Source organism: Mustela lutreola, chromosome 8, assembly GCF_030435805.1.
Source record: "Mustela lutreola isolate mMusLut2 chromosome 8, mMusLut2.pri, whole genome shotgun sequence".
In the NCBI taxonomy this organism is placed as follows: domain Eukaryota; kingdom Metazoa; phylum Chordata; class Mammalia; order Carnivora; family Mustelidae; genus Mustela; species Mustela lutreola.
In genome coordinates, this window is record NC_081297.1 from 28,454,204 (window position 1) to 28,481,529 (window position 27,326).

The window sequence follows — 27,326 nt, forward strand, 5'->3', positions numbered from 1 at the left end:
CCACCTTTCCATTAAGGGTTAAGGCCTCCTAAGGCCTCTCCTACCTGGCCTCAGCAAATATGCTATTTTCAATGCTTATCCTCAAGATTTGGTGTTACCCAGAAGACAGAATCCCTGTTTCTGAACCCTGAAATAACTAGGAAAAAGAGCACAAGGCACAGAGCTGATCGCTAGAGACATGGAATGAACTCAGTGTGCTACTGAATGAACCTGGCTAGTAGCATCCATTTAGAAATTAGCCTTATCTGACTGGAACCTAAATAAGCCGTTTGCTGCATAATAAACATTTTCTTAGAAATCAAGCAGGATCTCATGATAGCTAACCCAAGATAAAAGTGGTTTCCTGCACCAAAGAATGTCAAAGGGGCATAACCAACACGAACTGAGAAAGAAAATTAGGATAGCATCTCTCCCAGAGTCTATATATCCTTCTGCTTTAGCTACATACACTTTGGGTTGACCATCTTCAGCCAGAAAAGAAACTCAAGACAACTGACTAGGACACTAGCCTTCCTGCTGGCCACCCAGAAGCTGTTCCTTCTTCAATTAAAAATATGGGTCCCCAGGGGGCTGTGGACTCCCTGGTAATTTCTGGGAAATCTGGTAAGGATTGGAGATGTGAGGTTGGAGGTTTACCACTGTGGGTGCAAGTTGATCAGCAATGTGACAGTCCACCACTGGACCAATGCCTAAGCTGTCCCAGAGGAGAGAGGAGGAGGAGAAGAGAGATTGCAGGGGATTTAAGGAGATTTATTTGAGGAAGGGAAAGATTAAAGGGATTTACGCAGACCCAGCTGAAGAAAAACTCAACAAATTAACCCCTAAAATCCTCCCCTGAGGTAACACGAATATCTACCTACTAAGTCTAATTATTGTCCATTCAGTGGCCACGTTTGAACCAGAAATTTTTGCCTGAGACACAGTCCCTATTAGCTCCTTCTGGAACAAGCTCTCTACCCAAAGCGTAACTTCCCAAATCCCACTGCACTCATCAATAAGACCAGTGTTTGTTATCTTTTTCCCAATCAAGAAAAGCATTTGGCTTTTCCTCTCCAAATAACAAAACATCCTGTCAAAGAAAGGAGCAGCAGGAATGCTCATGTTTATTATTTTTCACAGAATGTTTGGGCTTTAAATCACCAAATTAAGTGAGTTACAGGTTATAGGATAGAGTTATATACGAGAGATAAATATAAATACACACACACAAAGAGAGAGAGAAGTTATAGGCCCACCTTCAAGGTGAGCTAGCTCTTCCCATTGATAGTTCTAAGGGAAACCCCAGCATTTTCACAGAAAATTAAGCAATTCTTCTAGAAGCTAAAATATCCAGCCTATCACAACTTTCCCTCTGTGACCAAGGAGGAGGCATTTCAAAAGCCCTCTCCAGACATAAACTCAGAGGGAAGGAAATTCACCTTGAAATGCAGGAGTCACTCATGAGGGGGGCCCAGAAGCCCAAATGTAGCTCACATGCTAAACTGTTTCCAAGATCCTCCCAGAGCAGGGATGGAGCAAACACTCAGAAAATCCTTGCATAAACTGACCAAAACCAGCCAATGGCACAATTCTTTCAACCCCAAAGCCTTGGAGAATCTCACACCCAACCACAACAATTCTTTTCTGCTGTCTCTTCCAAAAATATCCAGGATCCAATCGCTTCTCATCACCTCCGTAGCTACTTCCTCCTTCTAAACCACCTGTCTCTCACCTGGATCATTGCAATGGCTCCCAAGCTGGTCTCCTCACTTCTGCCCCAGAGCCCACCAGTCCGTCCTCAATACCACAAGTACAGTTATGATGGAAACACCTGAGTCAGATCAAGGTTCTCCTCTGCTCAAAATCCTCCAATGTCTCCCACATCTCTCAGCACAAAGGCAAAGTTTCGACAACGGTCTACAAAGGTCATGCATGAGTCCAATCTCCCCTCTGCCTTGCCCCCTCCAATTCCTCGCTCTCTTAGCTCAGCTCCCACCTTCCACCCGTGACCACCCACTTCCAGCCACACATGCCTCTTGGAAACAGGAAGCAAACAAGCTTCCCACCAGGCTCTCAGCTCCTGCTGTCCCCTCTCATGGGAACATTCTGCCTTCAGATGTTCCAGGGCTCCTTTAGATGGTACTCAAATATCAGCTGCTCAGCGAGGCCATCCATGACTACCAGGCTTCAAGCTGCCATCACCCCACTCTACAAAATCCCCCTTCCCTGCTTGGATATTCTCCCTCACGTGTGTACTAGGCACCATACTCTACATTTTACTTACTTATCTTCTTCATTTCCTGGTTCTCCTACCAGAAGGTAAGCTCCAAGAGGGCAGGCATTTTTTGGTTGGTTGTTTGCAGCTATGCCCCACGGTGCCTAGAATATAGTAGACACTCAGTAGCTATCTTGAAATGTATGAGAGGCTGAATTTATATCCTGCCCTCCTAAACTAGAGAGCTGAGAAATACAAACTCCTAACAAATACCACAGCTGGGATATACACTAAGGGAGAAATCTAGGGGCTTCTGCCGCCATGGTCCACTTGGTGATATTCTTTCTTTCTTTCTTTCTTTTTTTTAAAGATTTTATTTACTCATTTGACACAGAGAGAGAGATCCCAAGTAAGCAGAGAGGCAGGCAGAGAGAAAGGGGGAAGCAGGCTCCCCGCTGAGCGGAGAGCCGGATGCAGGGCTCAATCCCAGGACCCTGGGATCATGACCTGAGCCGAAGGCAGAGGCTTTAACCCACTGAGCCACCTAGGTGCCCCATTGGTGATATTCTTTCAAATGCTTCACCCAGACTCTAAAAATATGACTAATCACAGAATAAATACTATTAAATCAGCCAGTCAAACATACAAACCACCTGAAGCAGCTTTGCATTCTACCCCTCCCCCGCCCACTGCCTACATGCCAAAAAAAGCACTACTGAGTGTGTTTTCCCCTGGGGCTTCCAGATAAACCAATCATCTGTGTCCTCAACAGGTGTATTTACTGAGCAATTTCAGAATAAGGAGTATAAGTATGATACGAGTGGGAAAAGACCATGCTTGCCCCATGGATATTTCTATTTATACCCTTCCTAAAGCAGCACCAGCAGGCACTCATTTAATGAAAAAGCGGCCGCACTATGCTATAGACATTAAGTGGGATAAGACTTCCTGTCCAGAGCTGTTTCACTCTGTCACTAGCATGGGCCTAACAATGTCGCTCCAAACAGAAATGAGCAGCACTAGCCACACGTGGAAGGCTTGTAAGGATCCCCAGTGAGTAGTTTCCTTGCACAGTCGAGCCATAAAATCTCAGGGCTGTAAGGGCAATTGAAAACCATCTTGCCTTCCCTGCCCCACACCCCTGATTTTAGAAAGGAGAAAGCTGAGACAGGGAGAAGGTAATGTGGACAACTGACCAAGAGGCCCACAGGCCACACAACCCATTAGTGGCTGAGCCAGACCTGGAAGCCAGGCTCAAACTCTCCACAAAGCCCAGCCCAGCCCCCTACAGACAGCAGTTATTTCCCTGTAAAATGTTCAGTCTATAAGAAAACCATGTATTCACACCCTGCAGAGATGATCTATTTTCTAGGACATGCCATTTCCTATACTCCAGAGGAAAGGAGGTATATTGGGACAATCATTCTGTGTCATGCCAAGAACAGAGGCCTTCTCTGTTCAGAAGGATATCATGGTATGGGAATTACAGAAGTGATTTCCGTTGAGTCTGGGGTACTTCCTGACACCACGCCAAAGCTTTCTTTCCATCCATAGTCTTCTCCGAGCGGCAAATTATCAATTTTTTTTGTAATTTCAGAAGTCATTGAAAGGTATCTCCAATAGAGGCGATCTGAAGAGCCTTGGCAAATACACTGAAGGAAATGTTCACTACCCCTAATTTGCTGTTACACAACATGTATTTGCTCTCACAGTGTGCCAAGGATCAGAAAACATGTCGTTGATTACTAACTAGTAATTAGATCGTTCACCTTATTCAGAGCTATGGTCAGGTTCTGGAATTCCCTTTCAAAGTAAGTTACATGCAGCCCACTGGTTGGGAGGTTCTTCCTGAGGCCTGACTCAGAGGCACATGAGCTAACCCAGGCCCAAACCCCAAAGACAGATCCTTTTGCCTAGGCTGTCCTTAGCTTCCTTCACCCCCTTCCCACGCTCCTGGGCCCGCCTTCCCTCCCATTTGGCCCCTGTCCTCCAGCAAGGCCCCGCTGACCACACCAACTAAATGACTCAACCCCCTGGCTTCAACAGTAAATGTTCTAGCTCCGCAGGGAAAGGTACCTGAATCAGGCAGCTAGATATCAGAGGACAAATGCTGGCAAAGTGTGCTCCTTGGGCCTTTACGATGCTTTATTTTAAAAGCATTTTAACACTGTGAGATGACAGTCTGGCTCCTGGCAGGGCTTTCCTGCCTTAGGATCCTGAAGGCATGTGGGGAAGGTGTGACAAACAAAATGACTTGGAGCTTCAGAGTACCTTGGAAATGAATCCCAATCTTGAGTGATGCCTTTGTCTTACATGAGGTTTCATTACAGACAGAAGAGGGGTCCAGACTCCACATCTGCATAGACAAGACTGGAAGCAACCTCTCTGTCTGGACTCAGGCCAAGGTCACTGGGGTTGGCCCCAGGTGAAACAAGCATACTGAACTTCCGACCACTGCTGGGAAGTTCAAGGAGACAAAATAAAGCTGATATTCCACAAGCTTTGAAATGTTACCACAACGATGTTTTCTTTGCATTACTGTTAAAATTAGCTTTCCAAATACTCACGTTAAATCAAATTATTAGAAAACGTTTGCTGTTACATAAGCCACAAATTAGCTCTACCCCATATGGATCATGACGAGTAGTTCTGCCTGGAACTAGCTCGTGTTTGGCAAGTCACTTAAATCTCTCCGTTGCCTCATTTTTCCCATCTGCCAATTGGGAATAACAGCAAAACCCAACTTCTAAGCTTATTCTCAGAGTGAAATACATGTAAGGCACTTACAACAATGCCTGATGCTTGGTATTCCTTTAAGAAAGTCACCTATAATGACTATTATTATTCTGTGATTGAGTAAAAACATTTTGATCATTTAATTATTTGTGTTAGACTCTTTTAGAACCCATGCCAGCACCACAGGGCCTCAGTGGGAAGCTTCTTTTCAAAGAATTATTTCCAAGGCAGAAGGCAAAGCTTCGGGACCCCAACAGAGACCCATGCCCAAGTTCACCGGGCACCTGACCAGAGTCCAAGAGACTGTTCCGCCACAGCTCCACTGGCCTCTCTGGTTCCAGAAGGCAAATCCCCATCCTTCCCAGAGGGAAAACCACCCGCAGTCACCCCCAAACAGCGCCTGCTACAGCAGGAGCCACTCAATAAAGCCACAGCTCACTGAGCTTCAGCGGCCTGGCTGCGGCAGAGGGGAGGCTGCAGGGCTCTCCTGAAAAGCAGGTTGGTTAGGGGGAGGCGTCTCTGCCCACCTGGAGGCTACAGGCAGGGGGACCAGAATGAGGGGCTCAGGTGGAGATGTGCCACACAAAGGAAGGAATTCCCACACACCGAGATTCCACTCTCTCCCATGCCCTCATCTGCAGCCACATAACCGGTCTCAGGATGACAAGCAAGGGCATGCTTCTTGCTTCGTAACTTGAGCATCCCAGCATCAAAACCCCATATCCGAATAAACCTCAATAGCAACATTCAAAAGTTTTGACCAAAACTCACCCCCTAACTGGCCATGCTGAGGGAGGCAGTCTCAAACCCCTCTCTATTAAAAAGGCCAAATCCTGGGCGCCTGGGTGGCTCAGTGGGTTAAGCCGCTGCCTTCGGCTCAGGTCATGATCTCAGGGTGCTGGGATCGAGTCCCACGTCGGGCTCTCTGCTCAGCAGGGAGCCTGCTTCCTCCTCTCTCTCTGCCTGCCTCTCTGCCTGCTTGTGATCTCTCTCTGTCAAATAAATAAATAAAATCTTTAAAAAAAAAATAAAAAAAAAAAAATAAAAAGGCCAAGTCCTTTCCGTTTTCATCCCAACAAAGGTAGAAAGTCTATACCCACAGGTGCCCTCCCTAAAGTGCAGCAACACAGCTGGGAGACCCTATTCTCAGCCTTGCCAAGGTGTCTTCTTGGGAATGCTGCCTTCACAACTTCACCCTGGGGTGATGTAGGGGGTGGCGGTGAGGGATGTAGGGGGTGGTGGTGAGGGAAATGAATGACCACCCACCATGGACCCTGAGTAGGGGGCAGCAGACAATCTGGGTGGGAAAATGTGATTCTGGGAAAGCAAACCAATCACAAAAACAAGGGAAGGGGGGGAAAGGGAAGGAAAGGAAGAAGGAAGAACACAGTGATTTATCTCACCAAACACCTCCTCCTTCTCTTCCCAGCCTAATCAACACCTCCATAAACCCCTACAAAATGTTCAGTTCATATAGCACATGTGTGCGTGTGAGCGAATATATATACTGACAGATACTGATCACCAGCAGATACTGATCATATGAGGGGAAAAAATAACCTGAACTTCAGACTCACCCAGCAGTGCCTGATTGTCTTTCACTATCAGCCTCCCTACCTATTCTGGGGTGCTTCAAAACAAAACAAACAAAAACCAACTCCTGGGCAGAAAGAGAGCAGTCACTGAACTGAGCAGCCCATGCTTGGGGCATTCATGCCGACTTCTGAGTGTTTCAGCTTTCTTGCCACGCAGCCACCAACACTTGGACTGAACACAGCCTGAGAGAGGAGTCGCCTGTATAGAGGCACTCACAGACCCTCCCTGAAGACATGCAGGCCAGCCTGTGTGGCTGAGCCTGTGTGAAACAGACACACGCTCAGGGAAGGCTTTACCCACACGTGACCCTGAACACTGCGAAATTCTTCCCTTCCATAATCGCGTGGCATCCAAAGTCTTGCCTACACCTAGTACGTGCAGATGTCGATTCTATAAGAACACACGATGGAAGGACAGACAGCAAAGGGAATGACCGGAGCCCCATTTTCTCGAGACCCTATCTCTCATCTACACCGTGTGCCCATACACACGGTGAGTAAACACACACAGCCAGTAAACACTCATATCCACCATTCTCAGCCCACAGTCACGCGTGGGGAGAAATAAGTCGAGAGGGTGGCGGTGTCAGGGGAAGTGGAAAGTCGCCTGCTAGTGACTGTCCTCCCAAAAGCTCGGAGCTCCTCTCGCCCCGGCCGGAGAGCGGTGCCCACCCGTGCCCGAGGGACGCAGACCCAGGCGTTGGACACGCGGGGGGCTCCGCAGAGCCGAGAACCTGACAATGAGGACGCGGCGACCAGCCGGTTCCTGCCTCGGTGGCTGGCGGTGGTGGCAGCAGGCGCTGCCTGTGCACCCACGGCCGCTGGTACCTCCACCCTTCTCTCCCGGAGCCCCCACTTACGTTCCGAGGGTCTCCTTGAACTCGAAAATCTTCTTTATGTCTTCAGCTTGCTTTTTCCAGGAGGAGCTGCTCTCGCCGTTCTCCCGGGCCATGGCAGACGAGGGCAACGTGTGCGGAGGACGGCGAGACGGCGCGGCCGGGGCGCGTGGGGCCGGGGTGGGCGCGCTGAGGAGGGGGCGCCCAGCGACAGGGGCGCAGGCAGCAGCGGCGAGCCGGTCCGGGAGGGCTGGGGCGGGCGCGCGGGGATGCTCGGCGCGGGAGCCAGAGGAGACTTTGTGCTGCGGCAGAGCTTCCTCTTCTGCAGTTTCCTCTTTCACTCTCGCCGCCGCCGCGGTCCCTCCCTGGCTCTAATTTCTGCTTGTCTCGGGCACAGACTTCCTGCCGCCGCCGCCGCTCGACCCGCTCCTTTGCCGCCGGCTGCCAGCCTCACTTTTGCTACTTTCTTGCCTCCCTTCTCCCTCCCCGCCGCCCGCCCTGCTCCCTCTCTCTCCTCCCCCTCCACCTCCTCCTCCTCCCGCGGGCTCCCCGCCCTCCCCGCGCGCCCCGGCCGCCTCCCGCCTCCCCGCCTCCGGCGAGCTGCCGCCTTCGGGGATGTCCTGCTCCCCGAGAGCTCTGTACACGGGGCGCGGGGCACCGCCGTCGGCTGGCCGCGGCACGCGCCCTGAAGCCCCGGATAGGGCAGGTGCGGGGGACCTCGGCAGGTGCAAGGCGCCGGGGAGCGCGCGGGAAGACCCTAGCCCCTGATTCAGGTGCTTTATTAATTCGGCAGTCAAGTCTCCGGGGCGCGAGGGCTTTCCTACTTGGCGGCGGGAGGGGGCGCCTCTGCGTTGTGCTTGGCAGCAGCGGGGTGGGGGCGGGAGTGCGAGGTAGCCCGGATCCGAGGCGACAAGGGTGGGGGCGCTTTCCCCGAGCGCGCGGGCCAGTGGCCCTTGCGTCCCGGGGCTGCGCGGAGCTGGCGGGCGGGGGTCAGTTGTTATGGCGACAGGAGGAGCGGTGGGGATGCAGGCGGAGGTGGGCGTTGACTCGGGCCCAGCCGAGCCCGCCCGCTTCTGGCGCTCCCGGAGCCTGTCCGTCCCTCCCGACTCGGCGACTAGAGCTAATTCGCATTGCACCAAAATCGGCGCTCGCGTCAAATTCTGGCCGGGGGAGGGGGCCTCGTGGCGAAGAGAAAGCCTGGAAGCCTCGGGGCCGGGGACGCGCAGGACGTGCCAGGCGCCGCCTCCTTTTCCTTTTGCGATCTGGACTCACGGAGTTACTAGGCGCTCAGGCTGCGGGTGGATTCAGGGACCGCCCTGCGCGGGTTCCGTGACCCTCTCGGGCGGCCTCGGTCCCGGGACTGGAACTGCCAGCGGGCCTGGCCGCCTTCGCTCCTGTTTGGCACCCCCTGGTTTCTCCCCCCTCTCCTCTTGCTTAATGAAAAGTGAAGGTCTACTCCACACCCTTCTCAAAAGGAGGGCTGCCCCCTCCTTAGCCCTTCTTGCAGTGGGCTTAGTAGGGTACCCGGAGGCGCAGCTTGTACCTGGAAACCTTTCCTATTGGCTAGAGAAAAGGGAACCGGGGTTCCCTCTAGCCTCACATCTCGAAGATGCTCTTTGATTGCCCAACCTTCTCCCATGTCCAGCTTTCAGAGGGGGATCCAAGTGCAGATCCCTGTTCCCAACCTGAAGGGACTACCTCTTGATTCAGAAAATAGTTTTCCTTGTATGCAGATTATGGCTCCCGCTCCTGTAATGCCCCTGGCCCCTCTTTAGACTTGAATAAACAGCCTCCTCTCTTGATTGTTAGTTGACACCTGCCCCATTTTCCCAGGACTGTTCCAATTTTACTGTGAAGGGGGGGGGGGGGATTTACTCCCTGAAAGGGAAACTTCGCCCAGCATCTTCTTCCTGGGTCTGACAGAGTGGATGCAGGCCCAGTGCTCTCCCTGACACTGTCTGGACACTGCCAGTCCTTCCCCGCCTCCCTTTCTCCAACCCCAAGGAGGTCAAAAGATACCGTGACCTGCCCATCCCTCCACACCTCCATGCTGGTTTCCTGTCTTCCAAGGGCTGTTAGTTTAAGGCTCTCCAGGCTGTCCAGGAGAAATTCAGTATTACTCAGCTGTTATAAACAGACTAAATGGGTAAGTGAAACTTCCAGGACAGATTACAAAGCAGAAGGCAAATAGCACCTCTTTCAACCAGAACTGGATTCAAGGAACTAGAATATCTTTCATTTCTGTCAAAGCTTCAGTAAGCAATATGAAGAGTTGGAACTGGGAATAACTAAGATGCTAGTAGACACCCTCCCATGCCCTACTATGAGCATCTTATCTTCCCTCCTTCCCTTCCTCCCATTCTCCTCCTTCTTACTCAGTTCTTTCCTCTCCATTTCACCCTTGCTCCTAGCCTAAGGATCAGCCACCAGAGCCCCTGAAGACAATCCTCAACCTCAGCTTTTGTCAGCAGAACTAAAGATATGCTGATATTCTCTCTCTCCCTATCAAAGAGAGGCATTGTCCAGGAGGAACAAAAGTAAAGGGGAATCAGAGGAAGATGGCACATGGCTCTATGGCTGTGACTTTACCAACCAGCATGCAATGTCCATGAGGTCAAGGAAGACATAGCCCTTTGTACCACTATAGTATGCCCAGCACCTAGCATGGTAACTCACACATAGTAACTGACAGATGAATGGGCATAAGATGGACAAAGAAATGAAATAGAATCAAGACAGCTATTTGATATTTGTTGTACTGATGTAAAAGCTATAGAGAATCTTCTTTCTTTTCCAAATTTTGTAATGATGTTCATTCAGCATTATCAAGTCATGCTCAGCTGGACTAAGTCCCAGAGAAAAGATGCAAACATTTAATGCAGAGGTAAGGAGGCCAGACCCAAAGGAATGGATCCCCAAGGAGGCAGAAGTGCCAAAGACAAACTGTGTGGCTTCACTATGGTCATTTCTCCCTTACTGAACTCCAAGTAAAATAAAAGATCTTGATCCTGGAGATCGCATTGGAAAACAAAACCCACCATTTCCAAAGTATGGCTACGCCTTGGACTGTACACTGTCCAATTCTGTTAGCTCCAGGACCCTCTCTTGGACTGTTTTCCAGTAACTGACCATTTCCTTCAGCCTGCTATGTTTTTCTAGAGAGGCAGGTGATGGCCACCAGTCTCATGATTCTATCTATCCCACCTCCACTGTCCTTTATTATCTATCCATCAAAAGCTATCACTTCCCCAACAATTCCACTCTAGAAAACTCTGTCACATGTTCTAGATTACAAAAGTTAGGTCCCAAGTCTTTATATTTTCTTAAAGCCCTTACAATTTTGCTTAAAGAGCCCAACGAAGTATTTGTTTAAAAGATTTTATTTCTTTGAGAGAAAGAAAGCATGAACAGTTGGGGGGGGGTGCAGAGGGAGGAGAAGAGGGAGAAGCAAACCCTCACTGAGCAGGGAGCCTGACACGGGGCTTGATCCCTAGACCTGGAGATCATGATCTGAGCTGAATGAAGCCAGATGCGTAACCAACTGAGCCATCCAGGCATCCCAGAGGTACTTTTAATAACACGTCATTAAGTAGTTACTAATATTATGCCCATCAAACTTTTCCCCCACCAACCCTCTTGCCAATAGATCATCAAGTTTGTGTGGCCCAGGTTCAGAACGGGGCAGATGGTGTAAGGGAGATAAATACTATATAGAGCGATTCATAAACTAAATCTGAAATTTTCTAAATTACCTCTATTTGATCTTTTGTACCTAAAGTGATGAGCTGACAAGACAAACTGGGGCAGTGGAAAGAACTAGAAATCCAGGAAACTAGACTTAAGGCCCAGGTCACAAAAAATACTTGATCTCCCTGAACCTGTAAAATGCAGGTTGTAGAAGGGAGAATGATACATAAATTCAATAATTTTTAGGACTTGATTTTTTTTTTCATTTGACATAAAGCTTATCAAGAATAGCATCAATGTTGGGATGCCTAGGTGGCTCAGTCAGTTAAGCATCTGCCTTCGGCTCAAGTCACGATCTCAGGGTGCTAGGATCAAGTCCCGCATCTGGGTCCTTGTTCCACAGGGAGCCTGCAGCTTCCCCTGCTTGTGCTCTCTCTCTCTCTCTCTTTCTGTGTCTCATAATTGAATTGAATTGAATTGAATTTTAAAAAGAATATAATTAATCTTTGAAAACTTCAAAACTCTTTGGTCCAAATTGTATTAATCAAAAATATTCTATTACGTGACCTCATATAGATCCGCTCTCCATGAAAAACTGAAATCTCAACAAGAAATATGACAGGGGAAAACATTTCCTTCCTAAAAGCTGGGTTCTTTCCTCTCCATCAAAAGGATTGTTTGACAACACTTTGATGTTAGAGCCTCATCTCATAAATACTGCAAAAGTTTTAGCATCTTAAATTGTGTACTTAGTTCTTAAAAATAGGTAAAAGAGTTACTAGAGCATATGTTCTATATACTGATGATTAGCATAAGTTGTTGCCAGTTTAGAGGACAATAATATCTAGGAAAAGCATAGCTGAATGAGGAATCAGAAAGAAGGGCCACCTCTGTGAGAAGCAGCTTGTCAGGGAGGCATACTCAAGAAGAAGGACTCAATATTGTCATTTCAGATCTCTACTGGAGAAGGCAAAGACTAAAAGAAGCTTTAGTCACAAACCTGGGTCATAAAGAAACTGAGCATGGTCCAAAGAAAATTCTAGTTAGCCGGGAAAATGTCTAAGGCCCACTATTTGACCTGAACCTCTTACATATTAGTAGCCATCTTTTGGAGGAACTCACCTAGTTCACATGATGAAAGTCAAGGGGGAACCAGCACAAAATCTTTACAAAACTCCTCCAATTAAAACAAACAAACAAAAACAATCGGGGTGGGGGGTGGTGAAGGGTAATAGGAAAAACAAAGCAGCAGCAAAGATTCAACACAAGGGAAAAAATGCTACAGAGAAAGTAAAATTTGTGTTCAAACACATCACAATTAAAAAAAAAAAAAAACTATAAAACAACCAAAAATGTGTTTGCTCAGGAAAGATAGGGCAAGACAACAGGAGGAATTAAAACAACCTGGAGAGCTCAGGAAGGAAGCAGGAACCAAGTGAAACCACCATAGAACCAAGACTATCATGGAAATGGAAATGGCACAAGAAAAATTGCTAAAAACCTTTTAAGTGATTTAGAGGACAAATCAAGAATAGTGGGAAAATAAAATGGAACAAAGAGTAGACAGAAAATTATATGAAACACAAAGGAAGTATAATATATCCATAAATGGTATCCCTTCTGAAGAAACTGAAATAATGCTACCAAAAATACGTAAAGATGTTACTCAAGAAAACTTTTTGGAAATGAAGAAAGACTTTAATCTACAGACCAAAGGAGCATATCACATGCTGGAAAATACATGAATGATCAGTAGAGTACCCTAGTAAAACTTACCACTAAGGAAATAATTCTTTGATTTTCAAGGAGAAAATAATCAAGTCACATGTATTGAAGAAGAAATGTATCAGGCTGTTATTTCTACAGTCATGGGCAATGATATAAGATGTGGTTACAAACTCCCTAGGGAAATTAATTGTCATGTAATGATGAAGTCCCAGAACCTAAGTCAGGTTCGGTGGGGTGAGGAGGTTCGGAGCCCACGACTAAAGAAAGAATTCTTAAGACTAAAGAAAGAATTCTTAAGACGTCCTTGGTGCAAAAGGTGATTTATTAGAGCACGGGGGACAGGGCCCGTGGGCAGGCGGAGATGCGGCTGCCCCGGGTTGTGAGGGTAGGCCTGTTATATACCCTGCAGTTGGGGGAAGGTGAGGGAAAGGGAGGTTTCAGTGGAGTTTTCATATGCTAAAGAGGGCCTACAAGATGCCATGATGTTCCAGGCCTGCGGGAGGCCTTGCCCTGGCGGCTGGATCAAGGTTGTCTTTAGACCAGCCATTAACATTAAGATAGTTGGGAGACTTTTTGGTGGGGTGTCACAATCCTGCTATCAATCGTCTTTGTTAGTGAGATTTAGGACATTTGTAAGCCAAGGGAGACTCCTGTCTAGCAGGATTGTGAGCTCTGCAAGTTAACTATATGCTTATTGTTCATGGCAGTCAGGGCTGCCTGAGGGATGCTACACATATGACAGAGGGGGAGCGGATGGAGAGTGGGGTGAGGGGGGTGCAAGGCGCCAGCTTTTGCTTTGTCCTCAGCCAGCCTCCTGCTCCCTCATCAGTAAGAATGTCCTAATAATAGCTAACATTTACTGCATTCATATTATGCATCAGCACTGTTTTAAGTGCTTTACCTCATTTATTTGTGAATGGTCACGTTAATTCTATGAAGTAGGTAATACCCTTCTTCCATTTCACAGTGGAGCAGACCAAGATTAGAAAGGTTAAGTAACACACCCCAGGTCACCCAGCATGAATGAATAAAATTTACTCGCAGCCCAGCTCCCAGCCCTGCCTGTAACTAGGGTACTCTCAAGTAACAGGCCTCAGGCAAACACTGAGATGTTGTTACTAGAAGGAGGAACTAATGCTAAGCAGGCAAACTTGAGAGATGTCCGCCACAACGTAAAAATCCTCTTTTTAATTAAAAGAGAGAGAGAGAGAGAATTGATAGTTGTTAAAAATCAAAATAGGAGAATCAAAGAGCTACTAGATCCACACATGTGCCTTTTCCTGGGTGTTTAGCTGCACTTTTTTCAAACCTTAAGGGACTTTTAAGCAGACACACAGCTTGGATCTTACCTAGTGGACATAACCTTTATCTTTCTACCTTAGACCCAAGACAAGGGTAAGACTTTGCCTGACATTCTCCTAGACCTGGATTTTGCTTCTTCTATAAGTGACATTGAGACAAAATCTTGTCAGTTCCTGTTAGAATTGAGTCTATTCTTAACTCACTGAAGTGCATTTGGCAATATACACAGGTGCATTTATAAAATTAAAGACACTGCAAACAGTATATGTGCTGCCTCTTTGATGGGGAAGCAGCCTAAACAATAATGGCACTTCCCCTGATTTTCTACCCAGAATGGAATCTACAACAGACACTGAAATGGAATCTCCCCCGTTTATATTTGAACTAGTAGTATATCGCCAACAATGAGGGAGGTCCATTTGATGATGTACATAAATGCATTTACAAAAACTGAGGGCATCAGGTTAGTAAATACCTGTTTCATAGAAGCACCCCAGACTGAAACACCCAACAACAGCTTCAAATAACTGCCCATAAAGGTTGATTTTCTCCAAAATCTCCTATCTTTTAAAAACTGTTTCCTGTAAAGATGAGTAATTATCAAAAGATGGGAGTCTGATGGTACCATATTTTCTTCCTTTCTAGCTATTTGAACCACAGACATTTTCAAAATACAAGAGTTACTCAAATAGTGTTGAAAAAGGAAAGAAATCAATGTCTTTAAAGATGTCTTCCAACATTTAGTAAATTGCCAGTTCTGGAAATCTGGGGGCATTGGAATGATGAATGGTAATACCAGTGCCTATCAACTACTAGGAGTGCCTTAATTTCTCTGAGAGACATTTGCTGAGATTGTACTTTGAAACAGAAAGCTTCAAAGAAACTTTCTTGGATAGAAAACTAAAAACTAAGCACAGCTCCTGCCCTCAAGATGTTTGTTATCTAAGAGACAAAGACAGACATGTCAACAGCAAGCAAAAATGTGATCCAGGCCATTATGTAAGCTTGCACAGAGACTGGTGGGGAAGCACAGAACAGACAGGGTCCACCTTCCTGAGAATGTCAGAAGAGTCTTCATAGAAAGGAACTTTTGAACTGGATCTGGAAGGATCTGTAAGAATTTGCCAAGCAGAGAAGGGAGGGTGCAGATTTTGATCAGAAGGAAAAGCATGTTTAAAGGTACAAAAATCAAAGAAACTTGTATCCATCGAATAGCCTGGTGACAATCCCAGAATCTTAGTGGCTCATAATAACAGAAGTCTGTTTCTCATTTCCACCATAAATTGGTTGGGAACGTGCCGGCAGAACAGCTGCCATCTTCAGCTTTGCTAGTCGCTATGATGGAAGTAAATCCAGCTGGGTCTTGCACGAGCAGCCCATCACCTCCACTCAAGTTAGTGGCCAAAACTATTGATACAGTCTCTCTGAACCACAAGGGGGGCAAAAGGCAATCTTGTCAAACTCAGAAGCCAGAAGGAGATTTAGCAATAGGACAAATGGCCACCACCGAAGCAAGGCTGTGCCTTCAGGAACTGGGGCTGTCCCAGTGGGGTTCCAGTGCAGCAAGCAGAGAGGAGGGTGGAGGAAACTGAAGGACCTATTTGTGAAAGGCCTAACTTGCTCTTCCTTTGTGCCTCAAAATACAAATTTTAAGTGCCTCAACAAGTCTGACAACTAGGGTTGAAAAACCTAGCAGCACCCACCCTGCGCTTCAGTAAGGACTCTGTCACCCACGGAAAGAACACAGGCTTGTGGTGGTTTTTCTCATCCTGGCCAAGCACAGCCTGAACCACAATAGAACCCCGTACATCTCTGAGGGAATTCAGGCCAGTAGGTCCAGAGAAAATTGCCATATTGCTTCCTATATTCCTACTTTTGATGTTAGTAATAGCTTTCAATTTCTAGTGATTAAGGAATCTTGAAGTCTGGGTAAAGTGCTGAGGACGTGCCAACGACAGACGAATGAGCCAGGATGCTCTTTAGTCTCCCATTGGGGCATCGCTGCAGGCATGAGACTCAGAGCTAGTCAGGGGCAATTCACTGAATCTAACTTCAGTAGAGCTGTGAGCCTGGAATTATGTTACTGGTGACTGTGTGGGTATGCCACGCAAGTGACTTTGCAAACAGCCTGATGCAGGAAACAAGCCAACAAGCAACTGGGTTTGTCAGTAGGTCTGGCGAGAGCTGCTTGCATGTTCAGTCTTTCTGCCGTAGGGCTATAGGGAGACAGCAGAGCAGGTGCAATGAGGGGTTTTCTAAAACAAGACTCGGCTTAGAGGCATCTAGGTTGTGTTCCAAAAATGGTGCACTGAATACAGAGTACAAACCAGAGCGAGGTGTGTGGTCCAAAACGCAAGAACCAGGGTCTTGTCTGATGTCTAACATGCTCCCTGACTTCAGGCACTTTCCAGTCCTTAATTCAAATGAGGCTGACATATGCGGATGGAGGAGATAACATCTGCAAAGCACTTTGAACTTCTCGGAAGAAAGGCAATAGATAAACACAAGGTAGTCATATTCTCTTAATAGCTGTTACATCTGGCTCTTTGTTTTTTTGCCTGGGTTATAAATGAATGGCTAAAAAGATAACATATCCCCACCAAAAACACATCTACCCACAAGACTTTCACCAGATTCTTGCAATTTGTATTAGATGTAAATAACCTTGGAATGTCACAAGATTCTTATTTCCCTCAGGGGTTTTCTAGCAGAAGGAAACCTATCTTCACCAGATCCCACCAATACATTATTCCCTGAGAGGGTCTCAAGCATATGGCATTAACTCTTCAAAACCAAGATTTTAAAAATCTGTAACTGGCAACATAACTATTTTTATATTTAAACCTGTAAGTGGAGACTAATATTTTAATAAAAGCAAGTGACTTGTAGCTTAATTTTTTTTAAAAGATACACTCCTGCAAGTTGACAGTGTCCCTGTAGGCCACCAGGGTGCTGCCATTTCCCCCAAGTGTTTCTGAAAACAGGAAAGGTGAGGGGGAATTATCCAGCCAAAAGTGACAGGGCAAAACAGGGGCTAAGTGCGTCTCGGCATTCCTGGTCCAAGTGCTTTTTCTAGAGTTCACAGACGGAGGCGTCCATGGAATTTACACCTCCAGTGCACATAAACCAGCCTGTGGGATTATGGGGGTATTAACTAGACCTGTGACAAAATATAGGCACTCTACCTAATGCAACCACTGGCCTTAAATGGATGCACTTAGGAAAGAGGTTTAAAAAGGCCACCGGCCTCCTCAAGAAGAGTCTTTATGCTAATGAAACATACACAGGAAGTGAGGAAGGGCTGCTAAAGTTGGGCCCCGATTGTCTGAGGAGCAACTCAGCTTCCGCGCTCATCTTCCTCCCCAGAGAGGCCCAGCCTCCCAAGTCTCAGACAGCTCCGTGGTCCCCTCAAGGTTAACAATGCTGTTTCCCGCTGAACCAGCCAGAATCAACACTGGAAGTGGATTTATTTTTACCCCAGGGCTTTGTCATCTATCATTACTAAAAAACTAAGACAGGTTTTGGCTGAATATCCTGAGGAATATTCAAGATCTCCATGCAGGATTTGGCCCTCCGTCTGCCACATTTATCTTACCTGGGGTGGCCTTCTCCCTGCCAATGCTCCTCATTAGTAACGGTATTTGTATTCAAAAGAAGAAGTGGTCTCTCTTGGTCAGGCACCTAAGGGATCCTGTGATGACATCGTGATGCAGTCCTCATGGTATCATAGCTTCTTTCATGGAAATAAATCATTGGTGTCTTGGATGACATGGTATGTGCAGCCAAAGGGGAGGGGGAGACACATTGAGAAATCTCTTGCAGATTTCTTCAACACACAGACATAACAGCCAAAATCTTGCTTTATTGAGAGCTGGAATGTGAAATATAATGATTCAGGATTCAGGTATATTTCATGTAAGGGGGTACCTTTTCACTGGTCTGCAAGATGAAAATTATATTACCCACTGATCTGATGCTTTTTCAAACCCCGAGACCCAGTTGTGTGACACATTTATGATTCCCCTTTATCTTCTACATTACATTCAAACTAGTCGGTTTTGGTTTTAAAAGTCCTCTGTTCATAGTGCTAGGCATATGTCTCCTTTCTCACCTTCCTTTCCAGTCAAGCAAATGTGACTAGAGCCTCTCAGAGCAAATCCAGAATGGTAGAAACTGATCACTGGGTGCCCAACACTGTGCAGACCCAGACCCAGACCCAGACCCTTTGCTCTCATTTCCATATCTAATTTCAAGTTCTTTCCTATTTCCAGTTGATTTTCCCCAAGCACCAAATCCACTCTCCTCAAACTCAACAAAGACTTCTTTCAGCATGGTTTTTGACACGGTGGTTTTTGAGGTGAGGAAACTGAGTCATCAAACTTGCCCAAAGGCACACATCTACCCAGAAGGGGATGGAACCTATAGTAACATTCTAACTAAAAGAAAACCCACTAGTGTATATATTGCCTCCAAATGAAAAATTAATTGAAAGGAGGGCTCTGGGTGAAAGCCAGGGATAACCACCCACGAACTTTGTATTTCACATTCCAACTCTCAAGCAAAAATCCTGAGAGCAGAATCTACATTTCTCACACCAAGGCCCAAGGCATTTGTTTATCAATAAGAACCAAAGCCAAGTTCAAAAAGAAAATACAGGTTTTCCCCCAGTACCCAAAAGCAGAGTATTCCTGTGAAACCTTTCATAAGCCAAAATGATGTAAAGCAAAGGAGCAATTACCATTAATTTATATGGAAATTTTTTTAGTATTCCCAGGTCCAAAAAATAACCTCTATTAGGCTTTTCTCAGACCTTAGGACATATCTTGTTAACAGACACACAAAATAAATCAAGATAAAAAAACAACAAGTGCTCACAGGCACACTTCAAATCTATGGCGGTTTGATGAAGAGACACTGTGCGCTGCACAAGGAAGGAGCTTGGCGGGGCCACTCACTGCTGGGGTGCTCGCTGCCTCTGTGATGAGGCTACCAAAAATGCTGAGCGCCATTTTTGTTTTCCACCTTTTTCTCGAACCTTCGAAAAGCAGGGGATACCTATACCCTGGAAAAAGTTTAAGGCCTACATAGATCACTAGCTGGTCCTGAGAAGGGCACTGCTATGCTTAGCTGTCTGCCTTGAGTCTAGATAATGGGGTTTCCCCAGCACTCCCAAGAGCACTGACCCTTCATACTTCTTGGTGACACTTTTGCTCATGGCATTCCCTGAGGAGAAAGGGAGGGGTGTAAACCACTGGATAATTAAAACCCATAAACTTGGGTGTGTGACTCCGATTTTGAATCCAGGCAGCCTTCACGATGCCCAGTCATAACTCAGAAATCCAACATTGTTCTGGAATCTCTGGATTTGCTTTGAGAAGTCCCCTGCGTGACCAAGTGGGGAGCTTAGACTTCATTACCATACCAGCATACTTCATTCCAAGTAAACAATCACAATATAAGAATTCTATCATCCTAAACCCTCCTCCAGATCCCTGGCAGAAGGTCAGTGGGGGTTTTTCCTCTGTTGCTTGGCTGACTCAGATCTCTCCTCTCCGTGTTGCTGCCTTGAGGAGGCCGAGGTTCCAGGTTTTCTGGTTTCAAAATAAATTGGCAGAAATCTGAAGTTATGCCAATACCGCCCTCCTGCCCGCAGGCAGCTGGGTCCCAGTGGGAGGTCTCTTAGCAACCAGGCTCAAATCAAATATTTGGGCGTCTGGACACATTCTGATTGGAATGAGCTCATGAACAAAAACTTCTCTCTTTCCCTCAACCCAGCTACCGAGGGTTATGAAAAGATGCTGAGTCCCTCGGTTGCCTCCCTGTACTGGGTGAATCTGACTCACGCAGAACGTTAAATTAGAGACAGCCCCAGACTGGCAGGCCAGAGATCCGACTTCTATTTCTGGCTTGATATGGATCCTTGGACAAGACACTTGAACTTTTTGTTGCTGTGCCTACAGAAAGCCCAAAGTTTTATGTTGAACTTCTGCACGCTGCCTGTTGACCCAAAATCAGAATATTCACAGGCTCAAAGGACCTGACTCCGGTTCAATTCAGAAGTGAACCAGGAGGAAGGAGGGTTTCGGAGCCCTTTTCCTCCATGTGCCACTTCATCTTAGCACCCCGGCGCCCCCTCAGCCATTCCCCAAAATGCCAACTGGCCAACGGGAGGGAGAAGGGGGCAAATGAGTGCTAGCCTAGAGCTTCACAACTTTTATTTTTCAACCCAGAATCCCGGGTTTACGCTATTCCTGTGTACTCAGGAAAGACTAAATACTTTACTTTGGCTATGGATGATAATTCAAATTGATATCCTTATGTACAAGGGAGGCTTTTATCTCAGCTTTTACATCTATAAATCAGAGCCTTTAAACCGTAGTCTCCTGATCTGAGAGATGTCCCCTCCTCGGCCAGCACACCCACCCCTCCTACCTCTGGAAACCCATCATAATTACTGAGTGTACCATCCCACTGGCCACTGGAGCGGCTTATTTCTGTGGGCACAGATGCCTCACCTTTTCGTTGAGCCCTCGAGGGCAGATGCCATGTCTTGTCCCCTTTCAAGTCATCTTACCCGCTGGGGCAAATGGAGCTAGTCCTAAAGAAACCCTAACTGAATTTAATGAACATCCAAAGCACGGGCCTGATGATGCTCAAACAGGGGGTCATGAAAAGCTCTCCCCAGGAGGAAACGTCTTTTCCAGAGAAATAAGAAGTCAAAGAGCAAGCGGAGTGCAGTGAAAAGAGTGTGGCTCTTGACTGACACCACTGGTTAGCCTTGGTTAGCTGGGTGGCCTTAGGCAGGTTGCATAAGCTCAGGCTGTTTCCTCATCTGGAAAATGGACATAACAATAGTATCTGATGTGCTGGATGATTTCAAGCAAATTAACTGAGGAGGAGCTGTAAAGCACCTAACAGGAAGGCAGTCCATAAAGGGTAGTTCTTACTGTTGTCATCACTTTGTCACCCAATCATAAGATCAGTAAATAAAAGCATAGTTGGGTCACTTAGTTGTTCTGATTACAAAATCATTTTCTTTATCTATAAAGCTGCTGAAGAGTGTGTGGAATGAGGGAGTCAAGGACCCCAGCTTCTATGGCTGAAGGTAAAGGACTTTATTGTTTTTAAATCACCCCTTGATTTAAAAAAAAAAAAAAGTTAGGGGCACCTGGGTGACTCAGTGAAATCTCTGAATCTTGATTTCAGCTCAGGTGGCGATCTCAGGGTCATTAGATGGCTCAGCACTCAAGTTGGAGTCTGCTTCTTTCTCTCCCTCTCCCTCGGCTCCTCCTCCTGCTCACGCTCCCTCTCTCTCTTTCTCTCCCTCTCTAAAATAAATAAATCTTAATTTTAAAAAAGGCATCTGTGGCAAAAATAATAGAGCATTTATAAAAATAATTTTTGTCCAAAGAAATACACAAGTTAATCATCAGGATTCAACAGTGACCGTGAATCCCATATTTCATGACCTTGTTTCTTGATCTGCTCTGGAACCAGCTTGGGCTTCACTCTGGGGAGAGTCAGAGATCAATTTCTGTTGATTTTGTTTACACTATAGAAGATGCTAGACTTCAAGCATTAAAAAAAACCATGCTTGTTCTGAAATGAACCTGAGTAATCCTTGACAATGGATACATTTTATCCATTTCACTTGCATCAGAACCAAAAAACCAGCATTTTCTATCATAGCCCAAAATGGAAACAGTCCCAGTGTCCAACAGGTGGAGACCCTGTTTTCACAAAGCATTGGAGTATCATACTTTCACTTAAGGTGTAGATTCTAGTCAAAATAATATCAAGTGAAAAAAGCTAAAACAAAGTAACAGTGATTGTACTGATCAAACAACCAGGTTTATTAATAAAGAGGAATGGATCTCCTTAGTAGTCGAAGCCGTTATGAAGATTTGAGCTTGGTCCCTCCAAGAGTACACTTTTCAAGTCTTTTTTTCATTTTTTAAAAAATCCAGTAACCCTTTGTCCTATGCCGTGTTTATCAAGCATCTACTACGCTTCGGGCATTGTTGGAGAAACCACATCGAAAAATAGATAAATTTGCCATCCTCACAGAGCTTACATTCTAATGTGGAACATGATAATAAACAAAATGTTACTGTACCATTTACAAAACACTTTCACATTTTATGGCTACACGCTGTCAAGTAGCTAAGGTTTAACGAACCTGTGTGGTAAATGTGGAAACGAACTTGGCCAACATCAGCTAGCTGATTAAGTGTCAGACTTGGGATTTAAACCTACGTCATCTGGTATTTCGGCTTCTGGCAAATAGCAAGCCTAAGTAATTCAGATCAATCCTCCTACCAAAGACAACTTAAAAAGAAGCTGGATGAAATATTTGCTTAATTTTCTTAAAAGCATCAAAGCAATAATAAGGTAGTGAAGAAACACCTGCCAAAAACTAGAGAGGACAAACCCCAGACAGGTTAGCCCAGCCCACAAAGCTTTTATCCTAAGGCATTTGTCAAGCTGGAAAAAAAGCACCTCTGAAAATGAGCTTTTGTTCTGATAGACTCACAAGGCCGAGGCCCAGAGACTGCCAAAGTTGGGGATTCAGAGGAACCACTCGCCATTTTAAGCTGGATCGCCAGGGTAAAGGAGAAAGGGAAGCATACAGCTCTCGGGTTCCCTTCATCATCGGGTCAAGGGGATCTCAAGCTTTGCACTGGGATTAAGGTGGCTTCAGACAGGAAGTGCTCTTAATGCCTGGCAGGCAGACACAAGGGAAAGCCTCTCCAGAAGAAGATTCCACAATTATATGCATATACACACACACACACACACACACACACATATGTTTACACACACACACACACACATTCAATACCTAATATATTTGTTTCAATGTCAGGATATTGTGAGTAAGAACAACTAAAAAAGCCAAAAGTTCAAACAGGCCCACAAAGACTTCAGAAATGGGTGTTCTTCAATACAGACCGCTAAACAACTCTACTTACTATATTCAGAAACATAAATGCCACATTTGAAAATTCTGACAGGGAACTGGAAACTAGAAAATTATGTAAAAGATTTTAAAAAGAGCCAAATAGCAACTCTCAAACTGAGGAATGCCTGTCACCGAAGTAAAAACCCCAATGGCTGGGTTAACAGCAGATTATCACAGCTAAGTGAGGATTAGTGAACCGGAATATAGGTCAGAGATAACATCAAGAATTCAGCTGAAAAGGGGTGGGTGGGGGTGGGGGGACGGGAAAAAATGAAAAAGAAAAAAAAACCCCAAACAGATAAATTCAAAAGATGGAACATATTGAACCAGCAGGTGGAAAGGAAGGAATACTGGAACAAAGATAATATTTGGAGAGATAATAGCCAAGGACTATCCAGAACTGATGGGCAGACATCAACTCACAGTTTCAAGACCCCAAGCAACATGAATTTTTTTTTTAATCCACATCTAGATACAACATAAAGGAACTGTAAACAACCAAACCAGAGCACTCTTGAAGGCTGAGTTCAAGATCACCTGAGGCTGAGTTTGGCTTTCTTCTCATCCCCTCAAGGCCCTTTTCCACAGAGTTCTGGAGTCCTCACTGTTCCTTGGCCCTACTCCCCCTGGGTGAGTGGCAACATCAATTTCCAAGTGGCCTTCTTTTCACATAAGCAGAAATGCCACTGGTTTCTAGAACAGTTCTGATGGCCACAACTAGTTAGCAGTAATCAGAAGAATGAAGCTTGCTCTCTAAAGCCAACAGGCCAAATAGGGGATCAAAATGCAATCACTAGAAGCAGCTTTATCGTGAATCTAAGCTGACAGTAGAGGGATGCCCACAGGCTGTCACTGGCCACCTCTTGTTCCCATCGGCTTTCTCTCTCCCACATCCCTCAAGGCCATGTTCTGCCTCAAACTCCAGCTTGTGGCCCCATCTGATATCCCCTGTCACACCAGAAGGATTTTTAACTCACATAAAAAAGCAAAAGAATCAGCAACTGCCAGGTGGAAATGCAAAGAGCATAATAAAATGATTCCAGTCTTCTCTTACTGGCGGGTTAGCTGTGTGACCCAATGACCCCATGGTCACTAAGATAAAGACGACCTCAAGGCTGGGTGGAGGGTCGGTGATGAGGCAGTAGGAAATTTCATCTTCACCTGATGTACTGTACTCCAAACACCAGGGCAAGATGTATTTCATCTATCCTATATGCTCTTCCTCTGAATCAGGGCCTGGAATTACAGTAGGAAATCAGACATTAATATGTGCATGAACAAATTTGTAGACAAAGTGAGGCAATTCTGCCAAGCCCTTACAGGAATGTCTGCTCTCAGGAAGGTTTCAGGCACACAGACTACTCCCTAGAGAAATGAAAAACTCCTCCTCTCGTTTCTGTCACATTATCTGCTGTCGTTTCTAAAAACAGAAAGATTTTTTAAAAAGTTAGGGTGAATATGGACTCATATGATTTTGCAGTGTATTGAGTCCTTTTAAAAGTTCTCAGCACCAGCACTGGTCCTGAAATTGTGTTAGTACTTGGTAGATCCCATACTTTCTCCAAACCACCTTCCTGGGGTCTCCAGCTCTTGCCCCCAGCTAACTATGGAAGTCCTACATCCTGCTCTGGCAGGAGTAGGACATAGCTGAAAGGGCATTAGACCAGAAATCAGGATATAAAGATACCTGTGCCCTGCAGGCAAGTCCCTCACTCACCCAGGACCCAGCACCTCTGTGGCAAGAAGAGCTTATCATAGAGCAAAGGTAGGAGGTTTGGGAGTGAGTGGGATGGCTGTGTTCTGCCCAAATCTTTAGTTGTATGAGGTGTGTTGTTCAAGACAGCCCCAGGCAGTTCTGATACGCCCTTTCCCAGAAGCACCCTTCAAGAGGATGGCTCCTTAATGCCCCTAAGTAGGAGCAAATGCTCTATGATTGTCCCCTATACCCTCCATGTTCTGTCTTTCCCCTCTTCTGTGTCCACATTGGTTAGAATCAGGAGCAGTGGTTTAGACAACAGACCCCTCTGGCTCTGGCCCCATACTTGACATGCTTAGTCACCACAACAGACGAGTTGAAGCCAAGCTGTAGCCCCCAAAGCCATTCTGTGGCAAGGCAGATCCCACAACAAGCTAGTCAGCAATCAAAATGCCACCACTGGAAGCAGCTTTATCACAAATTCGAGCTGACAGCAGAGGGACACCCGGAGGCTGTCACTGACCATCCCTTTTCCCAACGGTCCTCTCTCTCTCTCTCTCTCTCTCCTACAACCCTTACTGCCATGTTATGCATCAAATTTCAGCCTGTTACTTCAGCTGATGTCCCCTATCACAACAGAAACTTTATACAAGTCCTCATGTTCTACACAGGAAAAGGTACCCCAAAATAATTTGCTTCATTTGGGGGGCCCTTTATGGCCTTTGAAGAGCATCCACATATCTGGGGGTCCTTTATGGCTTTAAAAGAGCGTTCATGTATGGAAGGCCTGCAATTATGAAATGTTGGGTTGCGCAACCTCAGGAAGATCTGGGGAATTCACAGAAGTGACTTGCTTTCCATTTAAGTGGTCATATAAATCTTTCCTGAAAATCATGGGTTGCCGCCCTGAGGAGCATGAAACTCATCCTCCCCTACCTTCAGGACTAATCAGTGCCCAGGAAGAATAATAGTCACCCTTCATTGTCTTCAGATGTTCATGAGGTGACTTTTCTGCTACATCACTGTCCATGGGCAACGTGCTGCTGTTGGCTTTGCCAGTTTTGAGGACATTGACATCAACTCTGCATCCATACCGTCCATCAGCTCCCTGCCTCGTGACCAGTGGCAGACACTTATAGAATTTCTGACCACTGACTGAAGCCCTGGAAGAAAGCAGAGCTCCCTGGTCTTGATGTGGCCAGACCTGTTGTTAATGGGTAGAGGAGAGGGCAGGCACGGGTCCCTGTCATAGAGCTATCCCCTGCATTTGGCAATTCTGTAATTGCTATGGCCTCAAATAAGCAGAAACTCTGTCTGGCGGGCCCTGGGCTAAATCAAGCTTAGAGAAATAACTTGTTTAGGCCAGAGAGGATTGGCTTTTTCTTGTTTTGTTTTCGTTTTGTTTGTTTAAGCTGCCAGCATTTAAAATGTAGGAGAGTTCATACAAAAATCTGGGTTCCTTGCTGTTCTAGAAAAATCCAAAGCGCTAACATTTCTGATTAGCTGACATCACTTGAATAGTCCTACTTGCATCCCAGTCACCAGAGCCAGGTTTTGTGGGGCCTTAAGCTTATGTAATTTAGGATGACCTCTCTGAGAAAAATAAATCCAAATTATAACTATAAAACGCTAGGGCCCCCCAAGGACCTGTGCGAATGGTGGGTCATGAAGTTTAACCACCATGAGATTCCAGGTAAATCTTCCTCAGGTTCCCACCCGCGGCCTCTCCTTTCACCCCAGCCCAGGGCCTGTATGTTGCCCGTGTAGGTGTCAGAGTCCATGACCTCTTGCCTATACGTTGTACTCACCAGCTCCTGCCGCCACTCCTCGTTCCAGCCCGTTTCCAGTATAAACACAGCCCTGTAAAGCAGGCCCCACTTTCCCGAAAACTCCAGTAACTAAATGAAGGGTGACTTCATTTATTTTAAAAGGCAGTAAAAAGAAGTCTTTATGCTTTAAAACTCCCTCTCCTTTGCGAGGTTAGAAGGAGAGGACCATCTAAACATCTGCTTAGAGTTAAAACAGAAAGTGACTCCTTGGGGCATCTGGGTGGCTCAGTGGGTTAAGCCTCTGCCCTCAGCTTGGGTCATGATCTGAGGGTCCTGGAATCGAGCCCCGCATCGGGCTCTCTGCTCAGCAGGGAACCTGCTTCCTCTTCTCTCTCTGCCTGCCTCTCTGTGTCTACTTGTGATTTCTCTCTCTCTGTCATAAATATTTATTTATTTATTTAAAAGATTTTATTTATCTATTTGACAGACAGAGATCACAAGTAGGTAGAGAAGCAGGCAGAGAGAGAGCAGGAGGGAAGCAGGCTCCCTGCTGAGCCGAGAGCCCAATGCAGGGCTCAATCCCAGGACTCTGAGATCATGACCTGAGCCGGAGGCAGAGGCTTTAACCCACTGAGCCACCCAGGTGCCCCAACAAATATTTATTTATTTTTTAAAAAAGAAGAAGAAAAGAAAAGAAAGTGATTCCTTACCAGCACACAGATCTAAGAACAGCAACAAAAAGGAGGGGAGGGTCCTAAATATCTGCTGGGTCTATAGCCCAATTTCCATTCCACTGGGGATGCTCTCTGAGATTGTCCATT

General features: G+C 46.1%; 1 protein-coding gene across 2 annotated transcripts in view; it reads right to left on the reverse strand.

Moving 5' to 3' along the window:
- The window catches only part of CAMK1D (calcium/calmodulin dependent protein kinase ID), a 435,921-nt gene extending 428,069 nt beyond the window's left edge, over positions 1-7,852 (reverse strand). Inside the window, exon 1 of one of the 2 annotated variants that reach the window (XM_059184140.1) lies at positions 7,386-7,852. In XM_059184140.1, coding sequence (XP_059040123.1) covers positions 7,386-7,477 — 92 coding nt within the window. In that variant the 5' untranslated portion in view covers positions 7,478-7,852. The remainder of the gene's footprint in view (positions 1-7,385) is intronic. The other variant, XM_059184137.1, reaches the window with a different exon arrangement.
- Between the last annotated feature and the right edge of the window lie 19,474 nt (positions 7,853-27,326).